The sequence below is a fragment of the Phalacrocorax aristotelis genome, chromosome 1, assembly GCF_949628215.1.
Source record: "Phalacrocorax aristotelis chromosome 1, bGulAri2.1, whole genome shotgun sequence".
Taxonomy (NCBI): domain Eukaryota; kingdom Metazoa; phylum Chordata; class Aves; order Suliformes; family Phalacrocoracidae; genus Phalacrocorax; species Phalacrocorax aristotelis.
Window position 1 is genome coordinate 166,569,519 of NC_134276.1, and position 25,186 is coordinate 166,594,704.

The following is a 25,186-nucleotide window of genomic DNA, read 5'->3' on the forward strand; positions in this document are numbered from 1 at the left end:
GATATCATATCTCATTAGAAATTATATCAGAAACATGGGAATTTTAAGGGATCCCCTCCTTTCAAAGCAATGCAGGATTGCATCCAACTATGGGCTGCAGAGGTTCAGGAAGGAGAGGGTAATGTCTGAATTACATCAAAGATCTATGAATTATTCTAAAGAGACTGTAGGACATAAGGAGACAAGACCACAGGCTTGCAATTGCTCTGCAGGGGGTTGAAGCATTATTGGAAAGTTAGGAGCTTAGAAATAGGCTGTAGCAGTAGGACCCTACAAAACAAACCCACAAACCTGAAAAAAAAAAACCATAGAAATTCACTTACAGTTTAGATTAAGGTCAAATTTGAAACTCACAGCTGCTTTTTAGTTGATGTAAAGCTGTACCGAAAAATATTTATACCAACCCCCCCTGGATCCTCATTCCTGCTTTGTAAGATTTCTCACAGGTTTTCTTCCACATACTCAATGAGACCTTGCCACCAAACTGGTCTTAGTCTTAAAAGCCTGATTTCTTTGGTCATACACACTAACGCTGACAAGAGTGTGCTGACATGCCAGTTTCAGCTCGAACATTTTTACCTCTAGAAAACAAAACCATCAGAAGGTTGCCCCAGCACTTGAAACGTGCATCCGATACACAGCACTGACTTTCAGGAACGCATAGGTGCACTGTATCTGCGAAGCAGAGCATGCACTTTCAACATCTGATTTTTGTCCTTTTGGAAGCATCACACCAACGCTGCATCCCCTTCCTGTGATGTTCGGTCTGAGCACAGAGCATCCTGAGGTGCCCGCCCAGGGAAGGCACGCGTCAGGCTGCCAGCTCTGGAGGAGGACGGGTCAGCAGAGGAGGTCTGAAATAGAGCGAGGTGGAATGTCAAGTAGATGCAGTATTGTGGGATGGGTGGGATCTTGAGAGCAGCAGATACAGGGTGAGCTGGGAAGTTGGGAGGGGATTAGTGCACTTGTTCTAAAAAGAGATGACACACTCACCCGCTCCTGTTTTCATGGTTGGTGAGACAATGTTTTCAAGGTTTTTAGAAGTAATCACTTTCAGTACAATAAATTACATTTAGATTGTTTTTAATCAGTGAGAAATCAAATGACAGATGTATATATTGCAGAGACTTAGGAAGTTAGTACCAGTATGATTTTAATTATTTATATCACCAAACGCTTCTGCAGACAGCACTACCCCAATTCATGTATATGACAATAATTCAACCTCACTCCAGTTCTAACTCTTTTCGTTTTGTTCCAGAATTTAGCTTACGAAATCATTCTTACACTAGGACAAGCATTTGAGGTGGCCTATCAGCTTGCACTACAAGCACGAAAAGGGGGCCATTCTTCAACCCTCCCAGAAAGCTTTGAAAATAAACCCTCCAAGCCTATTCCCAAACCACGTGTTAGTATTCGGAAGTCAGTGGTAAGTAGAAAGTAGTGGTGCATGCAAACAACAAAACTCGGCTGTACAATTAAGAGTTGATATATGTAGAAGCTGTAGAAATCAATCTGTCTGTTGAGTCAGCAATGCTCCACGTCTCCATTGTGCTACCTCTGCTCGTCAGCTGGTAGGGTCACATCACTGCAACATGGGCAACCACTTCAAACCACTGCTTAGTTCAGATTCCTCCAGTTTAAGATGTTGCTTGGCTAGTGTTGCACGTATGTCTCTTATAGTAATTGCAGAGCTTTAATTGATTCAGTCTAATATTCTAATGTATTGTGGCTTTTTTAAGGGCTGAGGAGCACAGCCGATACATACCTCTACAACTGTGCGATTCCATGGACTTTCCTGATCCTGTACCAGGAAATAAAATCAGCACCAAACTTGTTTGATACACTGCATATGTATGCAAATCAAATTACAAATCCAAATCAATTTACAATTATCTTCTCATACCAAGCAACTTCTTTTCTTACACCTTTTTTTTTTTTTTTTTGACCCTCAGCACACCTTCCTGTTCCAAAACTGGGATTCAGTTTCTTTTCAATATTTTCTTCGTAATCCCAAACTCCTAAGAATCCAAGCTCATTGGAGCCTACATATTGATTGTCTTTTAAGTGCCCTCCTGAAGTGCCTAGATGACAGAGGAGTATTCTTTTATGGTAGGGCTTTTAAAAAAATTATGAACACTATTTTAAATCAAGTGAGAATACAGGCACCAAGTGACTTGGGAAGGAAAGGGGAAAAATGACCACAGACTGTTATATTCACTGGCTAAAAGGTGAGAACCATACTCTGTGATATCTAATTATTGGAATACAGGAAGGTGTGGGGTGGGAAAATGGCTGTACACTTTGTTGTCCACTGACAGCATCTTCATCCATAAAATTTTAGGGAAATTACATTTCCTGATGCAATCATCTGTCTCGGTAACAAAAGGACTTCTCAAGATCAAGTCTAGCTTTAAACATAGCTTTAACAACCTATGATGATGCCCTAGAGCTTGGGGATAGGCACAGCTCTGAGCTAAAGAGGAAACAGAAGGCAACCATGGGAACATGGGAGCATAGACCCCACTACTATAGGACCTTGACAATAAAGGATTTATTCCGTGTTGTATTCATTTAAAGTAAAAAAAAAATACTGCTGAAACGCTGTGTGCAGAGATGGTAACCCATCTGTACATTTGTATTTGTCTTAAAGCAGATAGATCCAGCTGAACAAAAGACTCTTGCGAATCTACCGTGGATTGTTGAACCTGGACAAGAGGCCAAAAGAGGCATTAATACCAAGTATGAAACTACAATTTTCTGATACAAAACTGTCCCCCTGTTCCTTGTTGTGCCTTGCACGCCAAGCAGTCACAGCACAGCCTTTCCTTTATGGCAACATTTCAATCCAGCAGAGAGGAAGACTGCACTGTATGAGTGGCCTTGTAACTAACAAAAAAGGCTGACAGTCATTTCTGGTGATGTTCTTCTTCCTGCAGCACTGACAGAAGAATGACACCATATGAAGACTTTTAAAATTACAGTCCACAAGAGGAGTGAGAAACCTTATTTTTCATGCAGTTCTCCCTTGTGACTCTGCCACAGTGCTTTCTTTGATTTCTTATTTTAGAATTCTACTTTTTAAAAAACACAAAAGGTCTCTAAACTAACACTAATGCTGCCTATGAGTAGAATATTTGATTGGTTTTTTATTCAAATCTTGGCAGTTTTTAATTGAAATAGAACCAGAATTAATAAGTAGAGTATTTGTGAAACCACTGGATTCATTAGTAATTACTGTGTTGAATAAAGAACTCATTAAAGTGACAAGAAATTAGGCACTCTGATTTCTGTGTGCGCTGGTTTTATATGTAATCATCGGTGTCCTTTGATCCTCTACAGAAATAGGAACCTCTTGCATTGTAACAAAGGATCAGAGTTTTATGAATGGTTAGAAAAAGGTATTAATAATGCACAGAAAACATTTATTAGATATTTTTATGGAAGAGAAGTACTATAGGAAAACATATGAATATTTATGGAAGGAAGCCAGATTAATTATGACAAATATTGTTTATTTTAAAGTTAAGTAAACCACTGCTATTGCAGCATTATGAAAATTGTAAGAGTTGTAGCATCAGTGCACTGGATGTTCCGTGTGATCAGTCTGGAATGAAAGTGGAATGTTCATTCTACTACACCTACATATAGTTTATGCAGTTCAACGTTGCTATAGCCATGAATTCTACTAGTATTTTTAAAAAATCATCTCAGTGGTTCTAAAAAAAACCATCAAAACAGTGGATTTTGCTATCCAGATTTCTGTCACAGAAAGCTTGTTTGGAAGAGTGTTGATAAAATTCTACTGCAAAACATTTTCTAAATAAAAATAGTGAGAAAAAGAAAAAAATTCCAAAGTAATAAAAATGTTTTCATGGAACAAAATAGTTAAGCATTTGCTTAATATTTGATTAAATAAGATTTACTTACATTTTCTTTGAAGTGTTTTAATTTTTTTAATGTCTGTGGAGTATTTGTATAATACCATGATGTATATTTATGTAGAACTGAAATTATAACAGTACAAATATCACTATAGGAGAAAAATGACATTTTAACGTATATTGTTCTATCCAGTCAAATTGTGAATCATTTTGAAGTTCATTATAGAGATATTGATAAATTGTGTGGTTGTCTTAATGTTTTTTTAATTATTATTTCATATCCAGCTGAGGTTTTCAGTTAGAATCATCAGTTGGTAAATTCCAAAAAAATGGATAATTGAACTTGGTTTAAACCTGATAATTGTATACGGTTTAGTTAAACCTAATCATAGCGCTGAGTGATGACATACTTTTAATACAGTATTCAATTTACTTGAACACAAGAGTTCCTTGTACATATTTTGCCTATTCACTGTTGATATGTACGTAGTCAACTGACAGTAAAAAAATAACACTAAAAATATGGTACCAAAAGGAAAATTGTATAGGAGAACAGTAAATAGTAGCCTCACTGCAACAAATACTTATGTAAATATGCTTGGGCTTCCAGTTATAAATTTTGTAATTTTGTCATTTATTTATATCCTATAAAAGCACACAAAATAAAATGAAGTTGTACAGTCCCAGTGTTTCGTGCATCATTTTATAATGGCTAAAGGATGTAGGGGGCCTGATCCAAAGCATACTGAAATCAGTGAAAGCTCCTCCCCTCCCCTTTCCCCGATTTCACTGGGCTTTGGGTCTTGTCTCACGCAAATCCAGGCACTGCTGTGAAGACAGCTGTGGTTTAGAATACAGATTTTTGGTTACAGATGGTAAATACTTGATACTTCAAAGTCCTGAATTAACTGGTTCTTGGGTGTCCTGCTGAACTGCTGACCTCCCATATTTAATTGCACCCTGTAAAGACTCGCAGAGGGAGTTATGTTAAAACACATTCACTTCAGGCACCAGAAGGACAAAGAGGCCAGATTTTCAGGCTATAAAATTGGGGCACCTCTTATGAAGCTGAGTGACCCCTGCAATTAAAGGACGAGACAGGAGCTGCAGCACAACTCTGAGCAGATCTAAGGGAAAGGAATGAAACCACAGGAAGAACTGGTAACTTGCTGGAAGAATTTGATCTAGGTTCATCAAAGAGATGTCAAGCAGGCAAGGTGGCACAGTAAGCTGCTGAACTTGTTTGGAGAGATAATCAGGGCAAGAGACTGAGGATGGCTAGCAAGTCTGATGAAAGATGAGACACATTAAAGCCTGGTGGGGCCGGGAGTGAGTGTGAAGAGAAAAGTTTGGGGATGCAGTGAGTCAGTGAACAATTGAGCTCCCACAGCAGGCATAAGTTGAAACTGGAAGGAGAGAGAAGAGTTAACAGGCATAAGGCACTTCCGTATTGGCAGAAACCTGGGGTTTTAGATGGAAACATTTTCCTTACTAACCGATACTAGCATAAGCCAGTTGGAAAGAAGTCCGTGGGGTGTCCTCTGGCATGGGGCAGTGGTTCAGCATTCCTTTCTTCAGATCCAAAGAGCCTTCTACAAACCTGCACTAACTCAAAGCAGTTACCACTTGATCGCTAGTCCTTTTTAGTCAAGGTGACTTTCCATTAAAGTTCCTAGTATACTGAAAGTGTATATAGGCAGTAAGGGGACAATGGTCAGTGTTAAAAGTGAAGGTAGGGAAAAAGCCAGATACCTCTAAAAGATGAGAAAGTGAGGAGAACTGCTATTCTTGACCTCTACTCAAGGTAAGAGGGAAGCAGAGGCAGTCGAGTAGAGCATGTGACAAAACCGGAGTGTTTGGATGCTGCAAAACCAGGAGTTAACTGCACCAACTGCCTTACAGTGGGAGGGGTGGAGAATGGGCAAAAGAAGAGAGATGACATGGAAGTAGATTGCATTTGACATGAGAAGGTAAGGAAATCAGAGTCAAAGTGAGGTAAGTGTGGGTGACAAAAGATTTTGAGAATTATTTGGGTAGTGACATCTCTAATATGCAAGGTAAAAAAAGCTGCTGCTGGGAGAAGACTTAATGTCTGGAGAAACTCCTGAGGAAACAAGAGGGAAATTCTGTGTTGTGGAGGTTTTCCTAAAGCAGATGTTGCATTTCAGACCAGACATGGTGAATCCTCCAACCTGGCCTGGTGTTAATTAAAAGCCAGAGGAGCTACTGCTCACAGCTGGCAGGAGGAGACACTCAGCATCACTGGTTCTGGTATTCTGCCAGTAAGTTTATGAGAGGCTGCCTCTCCTGCAGAACCACTCTGTTACACATGCCTTGCAGTTTGAAGCCAACATCTCAGAATCAAAAACTGTCATGGCCATGAAATGGTGACCATTGGGAAGAGAATTAGCAGGTCACGAAGAAAGTTGTGTCAGTCCTTTGGAAAAGAAAGCAGCATGCTAGACAACTAATAAACTTCCACATCCAACTGTGAAATAGTTTATAGCTTCCATTCTAGACTAAAACAGGCGGTTTGTGCCACGTGCACAACTCATTTAATTTTGCCCTAGATTTCTTTCAGTGTGCGCTGTTCAGCTGTCCCACTTCACACTTCACTGAAGGATGATGTCTAAGATGCCATCAAGACTACGGCCTAGAAATAGTAACTTCAACTGTCTCCAAAGTACCAGCCCAAAGAACAATTGACTCTACAGATGAACTGTGTAGCAGTAACAAGCACGTAAGTGAAAGACATGGCATAAGGATTAGAGACAATATTTAGATGTGGGCACTTAGATAAGAAGAGGGATATCTTATCTCATGTAAAAAGACCAGCTGAAGAGGGTGGGAGAAAAAAGGACTCTGAACCTGCTGGAAGTGTCAGTATTTCCAGCTCACTGGAAAGCACAGGGGGATAATGCTCAGGCTTCTACAGAAAAGCTCTGTAACTTCCTTCAGTGAACCAACAACTTTGCTAAACTAGCAAACTGACTATTGCTATCAAGCCCAGCCTTGAATACACTGGTTCTAGTTCATTTGCACACCTGTGAGCTGATAACCCAAGCCAGACAGCGGCTGATCACAAGCTCAGCGAACTGAAACATACAAGATGCGCTTGCAGCCAGAGTTCACACTAGGACGTAGATTTTGTGGAACTGGTGGTCGATTTCCTTCCTACTGACTAGACAGCCACGCTCATCCTCATTACAATCCTGAATGCAACCAGCCCAAACACCGCTGTCCTGCTGAAGAGGCAGAGAAGAGAAATCAGGGAAGTGGCCTGTGATCCTTGCCTTTCAGGAAGGATATGCTCCAAATGCAGGAATGGGAACTGGCACCTCCATGCCTGGCTCCTGCTCTGGTACATTACCACAAGCAAATTTCTCTTCAGTCCCACTTCACATTTATATGCATTTGCTAGTGCCACATATTTCACCCTTCCAATGTGGAAGTCGGGTACCTAGGTACCTTTGAGAATGCGGGTCTGGGTAAAGCGGTAACAACTAATCAGACAAAAATGTTATTGGTATGTAAACAAAACAAAGTTCTCTCTCTACTCTTGCCACCAAGAGCTTGGAAAACTACTTTTTTCTATCAATCAAGAAAGCTGAATTCAAAACACTTTACAACCACATAAGAAAAAGTAAAGCTTAGTCAGAAACTGAAGCCCTTAGACTTCTTCCTCACACACAGAAAATATATCACAGATTTAAAATTATAAGTTCACTTAATTGTAAGATAAATGCCTTTTTGTAATTTTTTTTAAACATGGCAATTCCTACCTTCAAGTCATAAGAACTGCTCAAATTCTCCAGATTCTTATCCAAAGATAAATTTATGTTAATATTAAATCCTTTTTAAAAATAAAAATAAAAATTCACACATGATATTAAGGATAGGTCAGTGATTCAGAGAACATGTCCAGATTTGAAAGTAGTATATTTCTTATCTTTTCTAAATTATATTAGAAAACCCAGAAATTCAGGATGAGACAAAGGAAATGGAAATATGTTCCAGTATAGAGAATACACAAAGCATTAACTTTATCCTATAGTGACACCATGAGGAAAAAAGGAATAGACTACATTGATTTTAACAATACATTAGATGCAGTGCAGTCTCATTCTTGCACTTGTGATTATTGGGTAATGATAATTGCTAGGCTGCAGAATTAAGGGCTTGGGCATATCCTAAGCAAAAATATCCTAACGTATATAATTGAGGCTAGCACTGCTTATTTCTTGAGTTCATGTTACAAAGAAGATTAATATTTTTTATTTTAACTTACCTTTATATACTTATACTGTTATATACTGTCTCAAAAGTATCACTGACAGATTGGAATTGAGTGAATCTACTGAAACCTCCCAGTATCTGGGAATGCTGTATTTGATTGGAGGTTAATATGAAAAGATATTAGATCATTCACCATGGCGATGTCTCATGACAGCCATAACATTTCACTCAGCTATACTTGCTTCAAGAATTACCTAGGCCAACTACCTCAAACCTAGAAAGTTCCTGATTGCTAGGAAAACAGAATGATGAATACCTGTCACACCTGCAGGCGCAGCTCACCTCTGTTCAATACTGCACTTCCTAAAGCAGCCAATCTTGAGGGTGCAAAGATTCAGAGGCCAAATTATACAGTACAAAAATTAATTTCTTCCCAATCCACAGATGACCAACATAACCCCTGCATCGTAGTGTTTCGTTACAGTCACGCTCCTAGCACAGACTCTGCAGACCTGAGACAAGGAACTTTATCAGAGGGCCTCTTAAATTCCCTTCTGTACCTCTTTTTAGATGAAACATGCAAAGCAAGGGAATAAAGATCTTAGGTTTATAATAATCCATAACATTTGAATCATACAGAACAGCTGGGAAGACTTAAGTAGAAACTGAATGTTTTTCTGAGACATTTGTTTAGACTCAGTTTTGCATAGAGAAGTAGAAATTAAGAACTAATTCCCTTGCTTCACATGATTTTACAAGGTGTTTTTTTTCCTTCCAGCCAATAGAACTTGTTATTCTTTTGTCAGCAAGGCTGAGAAGTCCTGCTTCTCTCCCACACCTCATGAATACGTCACTTCTCAGCCTTCTCTCCAATTCAACAAAATAAATTCAACTCAAACTTTGCACTGCAAGACTTTTGCCCAGCCCTTAGGTCACTTTCTGTGGTCCTCTTCTAAACTTTGCTTGAATCCAAATTCCAGAGCTTTATGCACTACTCCAGCTGATGCCTTATTAATGAAGCACATAGATCACTTCTTCACTCCTTCAAGACAGATCTTTTTTTATGTATGCACAAGACCTGTTTACGTACCACTGCAGGCATTTTGGAGTTTGTATGGATGATACCATCCACTTTCATTTCCACACCACCATCTCCACTGGTCTTACTGGCATTCTTAAGTCCACTATGTATGACAAAGCTATACTTTGACCATAAGGTAACAAAAACATGCTGTTGGGTGTTGACAGCAGACACGCATCATATTGTGATAGCTACTTACTCTTACAATTCACTCTTTAGCCAATTTTTATAATCTGCAGCTCTATTGTCAAAGGTTTTAGAGATCAGGAACAAAAATGTTTGAGAACACTGTACCAATAATGTGACCCATATTTTAACCCATCCAATATGTTCTCTACTAATGCTATGGAATAGAAGCTCTTTTAAATCAGAGTGTTGTGTTATAATAAACCAAATTCCCTAAAGAAATCCAAAGTTCATGTATTGACACTGTTGGGATAGAAAAAAAAAAATCACAAGCAAAACAGTTAGAAATCTGTCAACGATGTTCGCTGAAACCAGTCTCTCATAAATCACGACAATCAGCAATGCCTAGAAAAGTTCTGTGCTGTTTAGAGTAGACTCTACTTTTCCATACAACCCTAAATCTACCATTCCACTGTTTTAGTCAGGACTGACTTCAGGTCAATAATTGCCTTGGTCACCCTCTTTCAACACACCAGAATTGTCATGATTCACAATCCTTCAGGAATTTCTAATTTTTTCAAGACATGATGAATTTTACCAGGTACAATTCAAAGGACACCCCATCTTATCCATCTCAGATATTTGGCTATTTATTGGTTGGACTTGCTGATTCAAAATTCTTTAGTTTGTCCAAATGCAGCCTTGACACCTGTTAAGATTGTAAACCTCCTGTCCCTATGATTAATATACTCCAAATATTCTGTCTTTCCAACATCATATTTCACCAGTGTGTCATTGTGATCAGTGGACTAAGCTACTTCGTGTTTAATACTGAACAACCTCTCATTTACTTTGTTTATTGATATTTCACTCGTTGGCGTACAAACCCCTATCAGTTGCTCCTATACTTTGTAATTTGCACTCTAAAATATCACAAAAATCTCCTAATATATTTATCTGTGTTTCACTGCACCTTCCTCACCTCTTTTTAAACGATGTCATGTAAGATCTCATCTCATTCAGCAGGTTTTTGGGGATGGTTGGGTTTTGGGTGGTTTTTTTCCACATCTGCAGAACTGTGACTCCTTGGACCCCTTTCAATGGTTCTCAGCTTTAACACATCCTACGTTACATCTATGTTCCCAGCTATGCCAAAAATTGTTTTGCTGGAATGATTCCAAATCTGTACCTCCCTGACCGAGGTGATATCCTGTTCTACAAGGAATATGCAAGCAGAGTATGATAGGTTACACCTGGAAAACTGCCAATTTTTACACCTTGAATTTGATTTCATAATAAAGATTTCATCAAGGTTTGCTTTTCAAGAACGTCTCTGCCAATCCAAAGCCAAGTGTGTGGGTGTTTTTTCATCTTGCTGTAGTTGATTTAACTTGTAAAAAGGAGACTTAACTTCCTCTCTATTTTCTATCAATTACATAAACATTCCTGTGAACAAGTCAGTAAGAACTTATGACAGATTTAGAGCTGCCTGGTGATAATTTATGAGTACTTTATGTTGGCCTGATTACCAAAATGTTTGTTATATGGCTTCGCTCATTTAACGTAGCAAGAATCTGCCAGGGAAAAAACAACTCTGAAAGGGAAGGATAGATTATAAGGTACCCAGCTTTCATTTCTACTCAGTTCTTAAGGAAAAATGCCAGAATTACTTGAATATCCTATTCAAAATAGCCTCTAAAACTGGCTTAGAGGAAGAAAAACCGAAGTCCAAGACTCCACAAGAGCAAAACTTGTGTTTCAAATGGAAAGCAAGAAGTGCTTAACTGTTAAAAAAAGTACTGTTTCTCTCGGTTGCTGTACAAACACCACCGTTGCAATCACACCTTCTGCTTTAACATGCCACTGCTACTGATCTCTGACTGCAGTCACTTATGATTTTGTCTTCACTTCCTCTGGGGAAGGTTTTCTGCAGTCACTTTTGGGCCGAGTCCTTGGGTTATGGTTCCCAATTCAGCTGTTCTCGCTTTGAAGTTTTGACTGTGTTTAGGAACCTCCAATTTTTCCCTTCGAGGAACCTCAGCAGCCGTGAATGGACAGACATTTTAGAAAGAGCAAAAAATATCTCAGTATGGTTATTTCAGTAGGGAAAACCACTTTGTTAGAACTCAAACACTGCACAAAACACATTAAAAACAGAAGGCACCCAAGCTCAAAGCCCCTCAATTACTTGGCATAGTTATAGATTCTAATCTAGACATCCAAACTTTGCTTTTGTGAGAAAGAAGAGTATATCAAAGTTAGCACTCTTGTATTTGCTGCTAACTGCTCAAAGTATACACTGTGATCAAATTCTCATTTTCCACATAGGTTCCTGGTTGTACAAAACAAACACATGGACAGATATATTGTATTATCCTAAAATAATTTCTAACCCATGACAGAAGTCAAATAAGGGACATAATAAGCAATGCAAAACAGAGGTACAAGCTGCATGAGCTGGAGGCCCTGTGGTTTCATTTTTGAAAACCAGGAGATGTAATTTGTATGCAAACTAAAAATAAAAAATATAGGAAGGATTATCATTTTTAGAGAAGGTGATCTTAATTTCCTAGATCCACATTTTTGGGAAAGAAAGAAAAAAAAAAAGGCAATACGGTGCATGATAGACTTATCTAACAGCTTGTTAAAGATCATTGCTTTTTTCAGTAATACATGCTGAAGAAACCAGAGAGCCAGAAACACAGACAAAATGCTCCATTACACAGAGCCACTTTGTGATAAAAGAAAGGACAGTGAAGTACAACTTTGCTCCAGCAAATCTTCCCCTAACACTACCAATACGAGAACCCTGAACAGTGGAAACCCCCATTTGAAAGCAGGCTGACAACAGTAACTAAGGACTAAATATGAGATGTGATGATGGGTAAAGCAGCTTGAGAAACTGCAAAGTGTAAAGACCTCCACAGCTAATAGAAGTTTAAGAGAAAAAAAACAGACAATAACTTCAAGGAATAGACTTTTTTCCCATGTCTACCATAACCAAAAGTTAAACCCTTTGAACAAAGTTATTTCTGGAAAAAGGAGATAAAATAGACGTTTAGCTTATTGCCATCTACTGTGTTAATGTACTTTTAACCAAATTTAAATGCTCAAGATACACTAAGAACGAAGTTCCACATCATGTGTAGTTCAGTTGCATTGTACCTGACTTTGGCAGGTATTCACCGTTACAATCTTGCAGTGAAAAACAAACTATTCTTCCACAGATTCAGTTTGGCTACTTACCATTCTTCTTCTTGAATGAACGTGTACCCAGATGATCTACCTGAAACCCAGTGCTCCAGACTATGAAAAACCAGCTGCTGACTCAGAACAGAAATTTAATATCTGAATCCTTAATACAGTAGAAAGAAAAAAAAAATTTACTATAAGCTTTACAATTTTTAGAGACAAACGTGGAAAAAGACACAACTGTGGCTTTGAGAAATTGAGTGTGACATCTGCAAGATGCTTAACATGTTTCTTTAAATGCTTTGAAAATTCAGACACACTCAGGAGATCCTTCTTTCATGCTATTGTTAAACATACACTCAAATAGAGGTAAAATTTATCATTTAATCTGTTCAAACTCTTTGAAACTGTTCCTCCTCACATTTCCCAGTTCTGAAGTTTAAGTCACATATTGATAAGACCACACATTTCCTTCAATCTCTTTTGTACAGCTAGAAATATAAAACACATAATTGTTGTTCTGTACTGAATATGATTAAACTCCACATCACACTAAGAAGTCACACAAACACATCGAAAAATTAAGGAGCTACCAACTTGCATAAATATATCTTATGTTACTGTCTGGATGCTGAGTGCTCAACCATCAGGGCATGACTATTGGCTTCAGATTGGATTCTTTAAAGCAAAGTGTTTGATCTTTTGATCTGTATTTAGAGACAGATTTCCACTAGCCCATCCCTGTCTGTTCGTTCATCTATTCTCTACTACAATTTAGAAAAACACACCCAACCAAAAAGGAAAACCAAACTTCACATCACAAACCAAAAACTGTTAAAGACACAAAACTCTAAGCATTTCTAAATCTCACATGAAAAACATGCCATTCCTCTCATGCATTATTGCTGTGCTGTTAAACAAAAATTCTATTTTTCAGTTTCCTTAATCTTTTTTTTCCCTACACTACTTCTGCCAAGGGGCTTATAAGCCACAGCCAATACTGATCATAATATTAAAAGATGAATTTAAGTGGTTCTAACTGGGAAGCACAAAAAGAAATGTCCCTGTCATTTTGTCTCTGGGACCAGAAAACTTGCTCTCAGAACATGACAAGACTAGGACTCCTTAGCACTGAAAATAAAGAGTTTGAACCAGCAGGATACAAAGTCGTAACACACATAAACCTGAACATTGACTCTAGTGAGGAAGAGGAGTACAGACCAGTTACTACTATCTTTGGAGAATATTAAAGACAAATAATGTGATTTTCAGAACTACAGGAAATCCCTTCTCTCATTTGCTGGAAAGTAGTAGTAATCTATAGAAATTATATGTGCTATAAAATTAGTAGAGAACCATTATGGGAGCCTGATGTTTCAGAAACGTGAGTAATGTAAAATACCATTTTTTGAAGTTTTTTTAAATATGAAGCATACTTTGTGTGCATTTATGCATTAGGTATAACACATGCTTTACCTAAACAGCATTGTATTTACTTTTACACAGCTGGATTGGGTAAATTTGTCTTTACCTCATTTTGAGTTATTTTAAACATCATGATTTTAAAAATTCATCTGAGTTCATATGTTATTAGCGAAACTGGATAAAGCTAAAAAAAAAAAATCAGAGGGACGCAAATAAAACAAAATAAGTAAACTGAAGTAATGAAATCCACCACACCCAAACACATAGTCTAATTGTGGCATCCTAAGTAAGTACTCTGATGATCCCTCTTGAGCACAGAAGAATCCTCCCTAGCCTGAAGGACCTGAATCTAACTGTTCTCAGAGCACTTGTTGTACATACAATGTATGGTTTGTTCAATGGAAACAAACACAGGAAGCTAATTTGTTCTGTGAACAGTCAGGCCCCAAGAGAGAAACTGCCTGTTGAAACACTTAAAAGATGCTTTAGCTTTCTCATCCTCCTGAATAAACACATGCATGCCACTTAAATAGTTCAACTAGTCCAACTATCACACAGTTGTGCTGTATCCCGCAAGGGTAACTGTAGGAGATGATATAGGAAGGGCTGAAGTTATCAATAACACACACACAGACTGAAAATCTCACTCCTTTATACTCACTGGATCTTTTAGGATGCACCCTAACAACCCCAGCTTAGGCGTCTATTAAACCTAGTTGCAAGTTTTCTCATAAAAAGCCCCCTTAGAAGAAATGTGTGTGGTAAGTTAATTTGGGAAAAAAAACCCCAAAGCCAAACCCAACCTCAAAACCCCAGAAAACCCAAAAATCCCTCTCTCAAACCCACCTCTCCCCACCCCCCTAAAAAGCCCCACACCAACACGCAAAGACATGGATAACAGCACAGTGCACAGTGGCTTTGGAAGTGCTAAGCAATATAGGTCAGCCTACTGCAGAGTTCATGCCACAGACAAGCCTGGTCTCAGCTTAACATTTTATCGTACAGTGGCAGAGCCAGTGATCGTGTCCCATTCCTTGCTTGAAAGAGCAGCTTCTGTGCTACTCGCTTCTTACTCACTTCAAAACTGAAATCGCCTATGAACTCCACTTATTCACAGGTCACTTTCTTCATTAACCCACAATCAGCCTTTCCTATCACCACAGTTTCAGTAGCGTTGTCACAAAAGACAACTTTCTGCCCTGGTTCCTCATGTGAAACGTTTATCCTGTACCTCTTTACCTAGCTAGGTCTCTAAGTTCAGACCAACACACAGCCTGTGCAATCGAGCAACACTGGCTGAGAGGAGTTTCCTGCTCCTTGAATCTTCAGCTGTTCGGGGAGGGTACTGATGAGGTCTGTACAAACTAGACAGTAGAAGCAACTCTGTCCTGAACATTGCAGGACGTGTTCCAGGACTTCAGTTTCCCTTTGTTCACTTTTTCCTCATATTTAATAGTGTTGCTTAGCTGTCAAAGTATTTTTGATGTAGTTTGTAAAGCAGCATTATTTTTAAATGGAAAACAAAACCACAATAAAAGACAATGAAAGAGGCAGCACTCCCCCCTCCCTCCTACCCTGTAAAAAACAAAACAAAAAGCGAACCAAACAAAAAAAAGCCCACAAAAAACCAAAACCACTCAAGAATTCAAATTCATTTACAGCTTTAGCCAATGTTGCCTGGATTATCTTTATTGAATGCTGCATATACTTAGAATACAAACATCATGTTTCTTCTATTGAATTTCTTCACTTTACATTTTTGCCAGCAGTACTCTGATTACACTGACCCGTATTCAATAGCACCTTAGAAATAGTTGCATTTCAAGTTAAAAGAGAGGAAAAAATGGTGATTGTCAAAAACAGGAAAATACTAAGAATGTGTATTAAATCTTCTGAAATGCACACAAAAAATACTAGAAGTGAGAATTTCATTATTCAGTATCAGTTGAGACACTTGCTAATGTACTTTTTTACAACAAAGTACATAGATGGAGTATTCTAGTACCAACTACAAAAATATGAAAATCATTATATTAATGCTTGTGCAGTTGCTCAAAGCAGTTGAGAGGTAATAGAACAATACTTACTACATACCTAAGAAAAATTGTTATCCAATTATTCACAAAAGATATGTCAAGTATAATTAGTACAAAATGTCAAAATTTCACCCTCATATTGAATCTATAAATATATTGTAAAAAAATCCAAAAACACAAACAGAAAAAATCACATATTACCAGGCAAGAGGTCCCTGCCCATAGAATCCCATGTAAACAAAGCTGATGACAACAAAACGCCTCCCCAGTATAAGCTGAATGTTAATTCCAAAAGGAAAAATAACTAAAATTCACACCTTCTTATATTTTTCAATATATAGCTTTTAAACTACTTCCATGCTCAATTTAGCTGGGGAGCTCTATTCATCCTTTGACTAGAAATGTGGCACAATCTCTTCCACTTCAGTTGCCAAATCGTTTCAGATCTTGCCTTGAGAAAACGAGACTCAGGTTGTTCCCCTTAAGAAGAGCTCACACATGTTATAATGCACTTTATCTCCACAAGGTTAGAAGCATGAAGGTTCTTAACACAAGCGGGAAGCACTGCTGCTGTAAACTGAACAGCTACTTGATTTGTTTTGAATATCAAGTACCAAGATAGCTAGTTTCATTTCTGAAATTAACGATGTCCCTGATTCTTTCCATTTTGTACTAAATGAAAATCCTTGCGTCACAGTAAAAAAAATTGTCTTTTGCATCTTACACAGTTGGGTTCGTGGCTAGAGAGCATTTAGCCATCAGCCTTAGCAAGAAATACAGTTTCAAAGTTTTATGTCCTATTATTTCTTTGCTGCTGTTAATATTAATTTCAACGAATTTGAATAAATCTTAATATTATTTCCTTACAAAATTGGAAGCAACATACTTAAGATGCAAATCAAGACTTAAGGACTGTAATAATGCTTATTAAAAACAAGACTAAATGCAAGTTCTTTTGAAAAACATGCATAAATGTACCTAAATATACAAGAAAACATCATGAATACAACAATGAAATATAAATCACAGCTTAATGAGCATCAGACAAACATGTAGGAGAATATTGTTTCTAGCTCAAACGAATGAATTCTCTTTGCAGTGTTCAACACAATCACAACTTCTGTAATACATAAAGAATACCAAGATTATCAACAGTCACATACATTTTGAAATTAGGGGACACGTGTATTGACTTGAGGTTTGTTCCGTTTGTGTAGAAAGTTTGTAAGGATTCTCCAGTAGTTACATTCCACCACTATAAAAAAAAAACAACCACATTTTCAGTGAGTCGAAGGAAGCTTAGAATAAATTCTATAAACAGGCTTAGCATGGCAAGCCCAATTGCCTGCTTTCCCCAAAGAGATAGAATTAAAAATAAAAATACAACAATCTTAAGTAGAAAATGTTTAGAACCAGTTACTAGTGGTATAAGACTTTCAGATGAAATGAAACTTCAAAAAGACTGAAGCTGTTCAATTTAAGGGAAGCATATGAAGGAATAAATTCAGGTACAGCCCCTTACCCCACCACAAAATGTGATCAATAGGTATAAAATGTAACATGTCCAAAATATATAAAAATACATAATCTTTTACAACTAAATGAATACATGAAACACATTGCCAGACACTATAATTGAAATTATAGCTGGATTTAAAAACTAAACAAAACAAAAAGAACCAACCCAAATAACCCCAAAATTTAGCTGGGCTCATAAGAGGATCAATCATCCACACTGCTGAAACCTTTTGCAGTTTTGTTAGCAGGACAGACTTTCTTCCCCCAGGAGTGAGATTAGATTTTTTTTTAAAAATTATACAGTAAGCAGTAATAACAAAGCTAGAGGAACCTTCAACCACCAGTATACTCCATAACCATAGACTGAAATTTCACATTTCTCAAAAAACTGCAGACCAATGCAAAATTGAACCAAACTCAACCCAGCACAAAGCTGTGTTGGAACAGTCAACTAACAACACAAAGTCTACCCTTTATTCTTGCAACATTTGAGTGCAGTAGCAAAATAGAAAAACAACTACCTTCAGATTTGATCATCTATAAAAGCAGGTGGTATCACTACTTTTTAGCTTACTCACCTCAGGAAATATGTAACATTATATTTGTGCACATAATACGGATTTGCAAGTTCACAGCTACAATGTTCTAATTAAAAACATCTTTCCTAACATGTCTGTTATTTGATGAACATTCGGGGGGTGGGGGGGGAGGGGGAGGGAATCACCAAAAGGATCTTAACTAGCCCTTGAACCCTTGGTGGTGCATAAATGGTCAGGTTCTGGGCCAGTGGGTACCACTCACACAAGTTCAACAGTGCATAGCTGGATGCACTACATCTATGAATAAGATGACTCATTTGTTTAAAAGAATCTTCTGTGTAACTCTGCAATCCAACTTAGTCCAGTTTTTGGAGTTCCAAACTTCTGAAATGTTTTAGACTTCCACTGACTAGTACCTCCCTACGAAAAGAGTGTGTGCATGCGTTTTCATGCACATCACACACATCCATGTGTAGATCTTGAAAAAAAAGTAGAAATACAATACTGTGAGAAGACATGGTGATTGAATCTGGTCCCAGTGACTAGAAAAAAAAGCATTTTCACAATGGTAAAGAAGATGCTGTGAACTAAAGGCCAGTATTCTTCACTCCAGCGTCTGGGACTACTGTGGAACAAGTTTTCTCGAAGCCATTTCAAGTGAGGACAAGAAGGTGATCATGAACTAGTTTACTGAAGGTAAATCATGCTGAACCACCCAACTGACTTCTGTTGACAATAATGGTGGCTCTGCAAACAGCATGGCAAAAGCAGATGTGATTAACCTTGACTTTAGCCAAGTCTTCAACATAGTCTCCCATAGTGTCCCTATAGTCACACTGGAGACAAAGACTGGATGGGTAGAATAGAAGGTAGGTCACAAACTGGGTGGACTGTTAGATTCAAAAAGTAGTAGTCAGCAGTTCGGTCACTGCCTGTTGACCCCACCCTAGTATGAGACAGACACTGACAAACTGGAGCAAGCCCAGCACATGGTCATTGAGGTGGCCAGATACCTAGAACAGATGTCATAGAAGAGAGACAGAGCACGGCATGTGTTTAGCCTGAAGAGAAGGTGGCTAACTGCTGTCTTCAGCTACCAAAAAGAGGGTTACTGATGACAGAGTTAGACTCTCCTCTCAGGGCCCAGAGGCACCCCTGCTGGAGTGGAGGACAAAACTTGCTGGGACAAGGCCCTAAGCAACTTTACCTAACTCTGCAAACAACTTCTAGCAAGGGGCTGGACTAGATGAGCTCCAGAAGTCCCTAATACCCTAAACCATTCTATGACTCTAAGAAGCATCACAACACCATAGTGTGTAACCACAAGATAAAATGGGAAGGAAGCTAGAAACAGGACACATGTCTTATTCTTTAAAACAAAATTAACATTAGAAGACATTTTCAATGCTAAATTAGAATAATTTAGTGGTCTTTGTTAAATGGTTACTAAGTGACTTCACAAAATTAGGCTGGTAGCATGGCCAACAGCTAAACACTGACCAACAATCAGCTAACTTCCAGCACTCTGTCAGATGAGAACTCCACAATCTGTCATTTCACATAGTTTCTACTAACTACTTTCACACGGTTTCTACTAGGTATTAGCTATCGCATGGCGGGGGACAACACCTAATGAGAAATTTAAAATTATGAAGAACCAATTCACAGACTGAAAGAAAGACCACGTCTTCCCCTTCCCAAAACACATATGCCCACTAGATGTCTGAACCTATGATGACTTCCTCAGTTTCAACATGCCCTCTCCAAAGATTACTTATAGAATGTCTTTCAAGGCAGAAAATAATCACTTGCAACTCCTTCTGAATTACTATTTATGAAGAAATTTAAAACTTAATATCTTTTAAAAAAATAAAAGCCTGACAGAGAGGATTTTTCTGCTCATTATAAAGAACACAATTGCTGCTGAAATTGAGCGGCTATTAAGGCAGACAAAAATTACTGGGATCTTTAATATTAAAGATGTTAATGAAGGATGCTGCTAATAAAAAATTGAAGCTAATAAAAATGGAATATATGGAGTTAGAAAACAAACTAGAAGTCTGAATTCTTAAGAGACCTTTTCAGGGGGCTTTCAGTTTTGAGAAGAAGTGAAAAGTGCTGGACAGTAAGAAAAATTGAGCAGCTTTGTGTTAACTAAAATGTTTCATGTTTCTTTGAGTTAGTCTGCATTTTCGAGTATTGCCATTTAATTAGGTATTTTAGGTTATTTTATTATTTCAAGGTTTACCTTAAGATAGCCTCCAGATGACACAAGCGTTTTACTGTCAGGAGAAAACGAGAGGTCTGTTACCCAACCACCATGTGTCGGTTCTCCTTCGTCTACAGTAACGGGGGAGCATAAGTGAAGTAATGCACCTGTTACAATGTCCCAAATCTAAAAGAGAGAGAAGATTATGTATATAAGTAAGTTTAACAGGGGGGGGAAAAAATCTCCAGTAAGGACAGCTGAAATGTATTTATCTACACTAGGTGAAAAACAACTTTGTAAATAAGCATTCTACCTGAAGCGACAGAATAATAAAAAATTAATTCTTCTCTTACAACTGTATCATATACAGAGAATTTAATCACACATGCAATTGAGAGGAGAATTAGTAGCAAATCCTGTGAATCAGTTCCTCAGCATTCATGGAACACAAATCTATCAGTATGGCTACAAACTACTGTCTCATGTGACAAACTTTGCTACTGTCAACTCCCCGGTGTTGAGGTTAATAATTAATTACTTAAATGTAATTATTAATTATAATAACATGATAATTATTAATAATAAAAACACATTGCTAACAAGTTAGACATGCAGAACACAAACTATGAGAAGTCTTCTGTCTGTGAACTGACTATCAAGTGAATTACAAAATAAACAGCAAGGTTAAAGCAGTACCCTTATTTCTCCTTTGTCATCTCCAGTGGCCAATAATTTGTTATTAGGAGAGAAAGTACAGCACCGCACACAAGCTTCATGACCTTTAAGCTCATGAAGAACAGATGAACTTTCAAAGCTCCAAATCTAATTAGAAAACATCACAGCAGAACAAAAAACACAAGGTCAAAACAATTATTACTTCTTTCTAAAAAGGCATTAGTATTTAAAAGTACATAAGACTTTGCATGTATTCACTTATCTATGTATTATACTGTAGTCTGTTTTACTTTTTAGTATCTGAATCACACAAGAATACATTTGCTACAAATTACTGAACCAACTGCAAGTATATTTTTTCCTTGGAATATACTCTTAAATGAAACTGATTCATTTACAAGAAAGTTTAAAGTTGTTCATAGTAAAAGGATTCATCAATCAATTTACAGCTATATTTTTAAAATCTAATGAGATACTTAAAAAATAATCAAACAGGGCAGTCCCAGAATACGAAACAGTTCACTTGTTTTTTGCACCTTGCTTCTGAACAGGAATACCAGCAACTATGGACTTTCATTGGAAGTTCCAGAAATTGTTCTTAACTTATGCTTCCAAATTAATAATATTAGGCTATTAACAAAACAACACAGAGAATTAAACAAAGTGTTCTGCACAAACTTGTGCATTAAACATGCATTTTATTTGTACAGAAGTCAGCAGGACAGCCTCAAGTTATATCCAAGATCAATTGTGAACGACTGTAACAGCTTTAGGAACATGTTCAGATATAGGAAATTTACTGCTAGAAATACAACAGGATAACTTAAATAATCACTAGTTACTTCATAATAAAAAAATACAGCTTACATTTCACAATAAATAAGGCATCATTTTTATCTTTGTACAGAAAGTAACGAACCTTTGCAGTTTTGTCAGCAGAAGTAGATGAAAATTTACTGCCATCAGGTGAAACAGCACAGGAAAGAACAGCACCTCCATGGCAAGCAAAATCTTTTGCTGTGTTTCCAGTAGTGATATTCCAAACCTACCAAATATAGAGGAAAAACAGGTTACTTTTGTGACACTGTAAAATGGTTAAAAAAACCCTGCATCTTAGACAACAATATATATAGGAGAGATAACTCAGCTACATGGTTCTAATATGGCCAACATTTTGCTATATTTACTCGTTGTAGTTGAAATACAAGACCATAAATCTTACTAAAAATAGACAATGCAAAATTGTGCCTTAAAATTCAGCTTACACTTCAGGATCAGTTCAATAAAACATGTGTCAACATTAAGTGCAAAAAATACCAAATGTTAGAAGAGACAATAAAACATATTTTATGCAATTTGTCAATTCCCGGCCTTTTATTTACCTTAACTGTTCCATCAAATGACCAAGAAAGAAGTTTTGAATTTTCCAGAAGTCTAAAATCCTTGATTGTTTCCTTGTGCCCTCTTAGAAACACACATTCGTTCAACTGCCAATTCCATACCTAATAATAAAGATGGAATACTTTTTAAAAATAAACTTAATGCCAAACATAAGTTAAGAAAAATGAAACAACTGACTGATTTTTAAGTCACAGGAATAATAGAAAGTACTTATGGAGGTGGCAACTAATTAAAAGGTTAGATATTGAAGGTATCCATAGTAGAGATGCTGAAGATTGAGGATGCCAGAGTATTTAGTAGTCAATCTATGAGAGAGTTTCCTATAATACACAGATAATCTGATTTTTGAAGTGAATTTCCTGCTTAAAATTCACTGGTAATTCAAAAAAAAAAAAAAAGGCAAAACAATAACTTTTTAGGCACCCCAGAAATTTTGTGTTTAAAACCTTTGATTATCGCAACATACATACTTCCATCATCTGGCAAACCTCATATCTTCCATACTTAAATTAACCTTCTTTTATGTTTTTAAAGCGTATTTTCTATGAAATGCATTTTGGTTTGCATTTTTTTTAAATGAAATTACACTTCTATTTTTAATTCAACTATTCACTGAAAACTGAAGAAGTGTCATTTTATTTTACTTAAGCTATTAAGCATCAATTTAATTTAAATGACAATGATTTAATAGCTTCCAGATTAATGGGTTTTCCGCATCAAAGAAAGAACAGAAAGCAGGCGTGTTCAGATGACAATCCTGGGGGCTTAACTGAGACACTGTCCACTAAAGGGAGCTTAATATCCAGAAGAAAAACTACCCACATCAGACCTGAAAGAAGGATCCAAAAGCCTGGTGAGCTGTCTGTACTGCTTAATTGACCACAGCGATAGCACTCGAGCTAGCTTCAGATCCACCAGTCAAATGCAGAGTTAGAGCAAAACAAACACCAAAGTGGGATGCAGCACAGCTGTCCTCTAGATCGCCAAGTGGGTAGAATACTGAAGTTGGAACCAATTTGGTGAGCAAACTAGTGCTGAGGACCAGCACCCGCATGTGTTTTGGAGGTTTTACTTCAATCCAGCTCAAGTTTGTTTGTGTGGACTGAATGCTTATCAGCATGCGCTCAAGTTTAGAAATCCTGTCAGCATGCCGGCAACTGCTCTGCAGGGCAAACTGAAGCACCACAAGCATAAATGACCAGGACATTCACTTCAGAAGTACATCCCTGAGGTGAGCTAAAAAGCTAATAAAGACACACCAGAATGCTTCTCTGGAGCCAATCTATCTTACTGAGAGCCAGAGCTTATTAGTTTGAGACTACATTAGTGCAGCCATTCTATTTCTAGCTATTATCTTTGTTCAGCACTGGGCTGGACTAGGTGGACACACCAGCCCCCTCAGAGATAGGTCTTTTTACCTCATTCCTTCAGACAGCATATGCAAGCCCACTGACAGACCTATCAGACATAACCAGTTCTGGGTCGCATTCCAAACCCTTCACTTAAGCAAACCAGAACTGTTGAGTTATCTTGTTTGAAAATTAATGTTCCTTTCACCCATCAACAGTTGGTGCCTTTCTATCATCCACAGCATTAAAAATAGAAATTGTGTAATATTCATTATCACATAAGGTAAAAATAGAGGCTACAGTTTCTACAGTCCCTTGGCCCAAGATAAAGCAAAACAGAATACAGTAGTCAGTTACCGAGTTCCCATTATCTATAGTATAAAAGATCTTGTTGTAAGTTACAACATATTCTTTTTAAATATCTTCCAAACCTGTATAATGGAATCATGAGCACTTGAAATGAGCATCTGACAACCAGAAGTAAATCGACAATGCTGCACAGATGTGCTGTAAGCCTCCCGGGACTTCAGAACTTTTCCATCCAACAACTGTAACACCTTTACAATGAAGGATGCAATAAATATAATTATTTTTACATACTTGAGGGAAAGGAAGAAAAGAACATGCAAATGCTTTCTTAAATAACATGGAATTATAAATACATGATTCTCAGTCAATGGGATGGAACAACCGAAAATTCATGTTAGCTTAGTCCATGGTAAAATTAAATTCAGAGCTACATTACTAGCATTACCTTTAAATTATTGTCATTAGACATCACTCATAAATGTAAAAGCTTCAGTGTACCATGTTGAAGAATATTATTGTACAAAGTCATTCAAATGACATTTTTTAAAAAGAAAAAGCACCAAGAAGGGTATTTTCCTACTATTGTTAAAACTGAATTTAGGATTTAATACCTTTATTGTTCCATTTTCCTGTCCAAAAGCTGCAAATTTAAGATCTTCACTCAAGCAACAGCAGGAAATGGGGGATTCTTGAGCTGCTGTCTGCATAACAACATTGTCTGTATTTCCATTGATAAGCTGCAAGACAGGAAGTTCATTAAGTTATTACAATATTTTTAATTTTAAACGTAAATTACAATACAGAGCTAAGAATGCTAAAGAAAACAGTGTACCAGTTTCAAACTTTGAATTATAAGGATCAGTTACTTTCATAAGCCAATTGCTTTGAAGGTCAGTGTAACCAGCTCCATAGAATGCTCTCTGAACAGGACAAGTTTGCAGAAGGGAACATATCTCAGTATTAGAAGACTTTTAAAAGTTTGACTACAGGAAATGCTACTCCCAAATTTCAAAAGCCATTTAGTGAGTTCCACACTAAAGTTTACCTTGCCAGCCAGATTCTACACCTCATGCCAAATGGAGCATAAAATACTTCAACTGAATCCTGTAAGCATGACTTTAAAGTTACTAGCACAGACAATACACCAAATCTCAACTCAATATTGCCCTCAGATCAATTCCCAGGGTGGGGAATCTTTAGAATCCA

The 25,186-nt window shown here is 37.4% G+C and overlaps 2 protein-coding genes across 10 annotated transcripts in view; one reads left to right on the plus strand and one right to left on the minus strand.

Annotated features, from left to right (window-relative positions):
* ANKS1B (ankyrin repeat and sterile alpha motif domain containing 1B) overlaps window positions 1–4,567 on the plus strand; it is a 450,718-nt gene extending 446,151 nt beyond the window's left edge. For 4 of the 9 annotated variants that reach the window (XM_075080262.1, XM_075080264.1, XM_075080273.1 and 1 more), the window contains 3 exons: window positions 1,262–1,429; window positions 2,654–2,742; window positions 2,940–4,567. In XM_075080262.1, the coding sequence (XP_074936363.1) occupies window positions 1,262–1,429; window positions 2,654–2,742; window positions 2,940–2,976 (294 nt within the window). In that variant the 3' untranslated portion in view covers window positions 2,977–4,567. Of the gene's footprint in view, window positions 1–1,261; window positions 1,430–2,653 lie in introns of all 9 variants that reach the window. The other 5 variants (XM_075080286.1, XM_075080289.1, XM_075080270.1 and 2 more) reach the window with 4 other exon arrangements.
* An 11,021-nt stretch (window positions 4,568–15,588) lies between these two features.
* Window positions 15,589–25,186, minus strand: part of APAF1 (apoptotic peptidase activating factor 1) — a 39,003-nt gene continuing 29,405 nt past the window's right edge. The window contains exons 21-27 of the mRNA XM_075080311.1: window positions 24,592–24,717; window positions 24,103–24,228; window positions 22,304–22,423; window positions 21,841–21,966; window positions 20,943–21,068; window positions 20,286–20,432; window positions 15,589–17,235 (exon numbers count right to left, since the gene is read on the minus strand). Coding sequence (XP_074936412.1) covers window positions 17,092–17,235; window positions 20,286–20,432; window positions 20,943–21,068; window positions 21,841–21,966; window positions 22,304–22,423; window positions 24,103–24,228; window positions 24,592–24,717 — 915 coding nt within the window. The 3' untranslated portion in view covers window positions 15,589–17,091. The remainder of the gene's footprint in view (window positions 17,236–20,285; window positions 20,433–20,942; window positions 21,069–21,840; window positions 21,967–22,303; window positions 22,424–24,102; window positions 24,229–24,591; window positions 24,718–25,186) is intronic.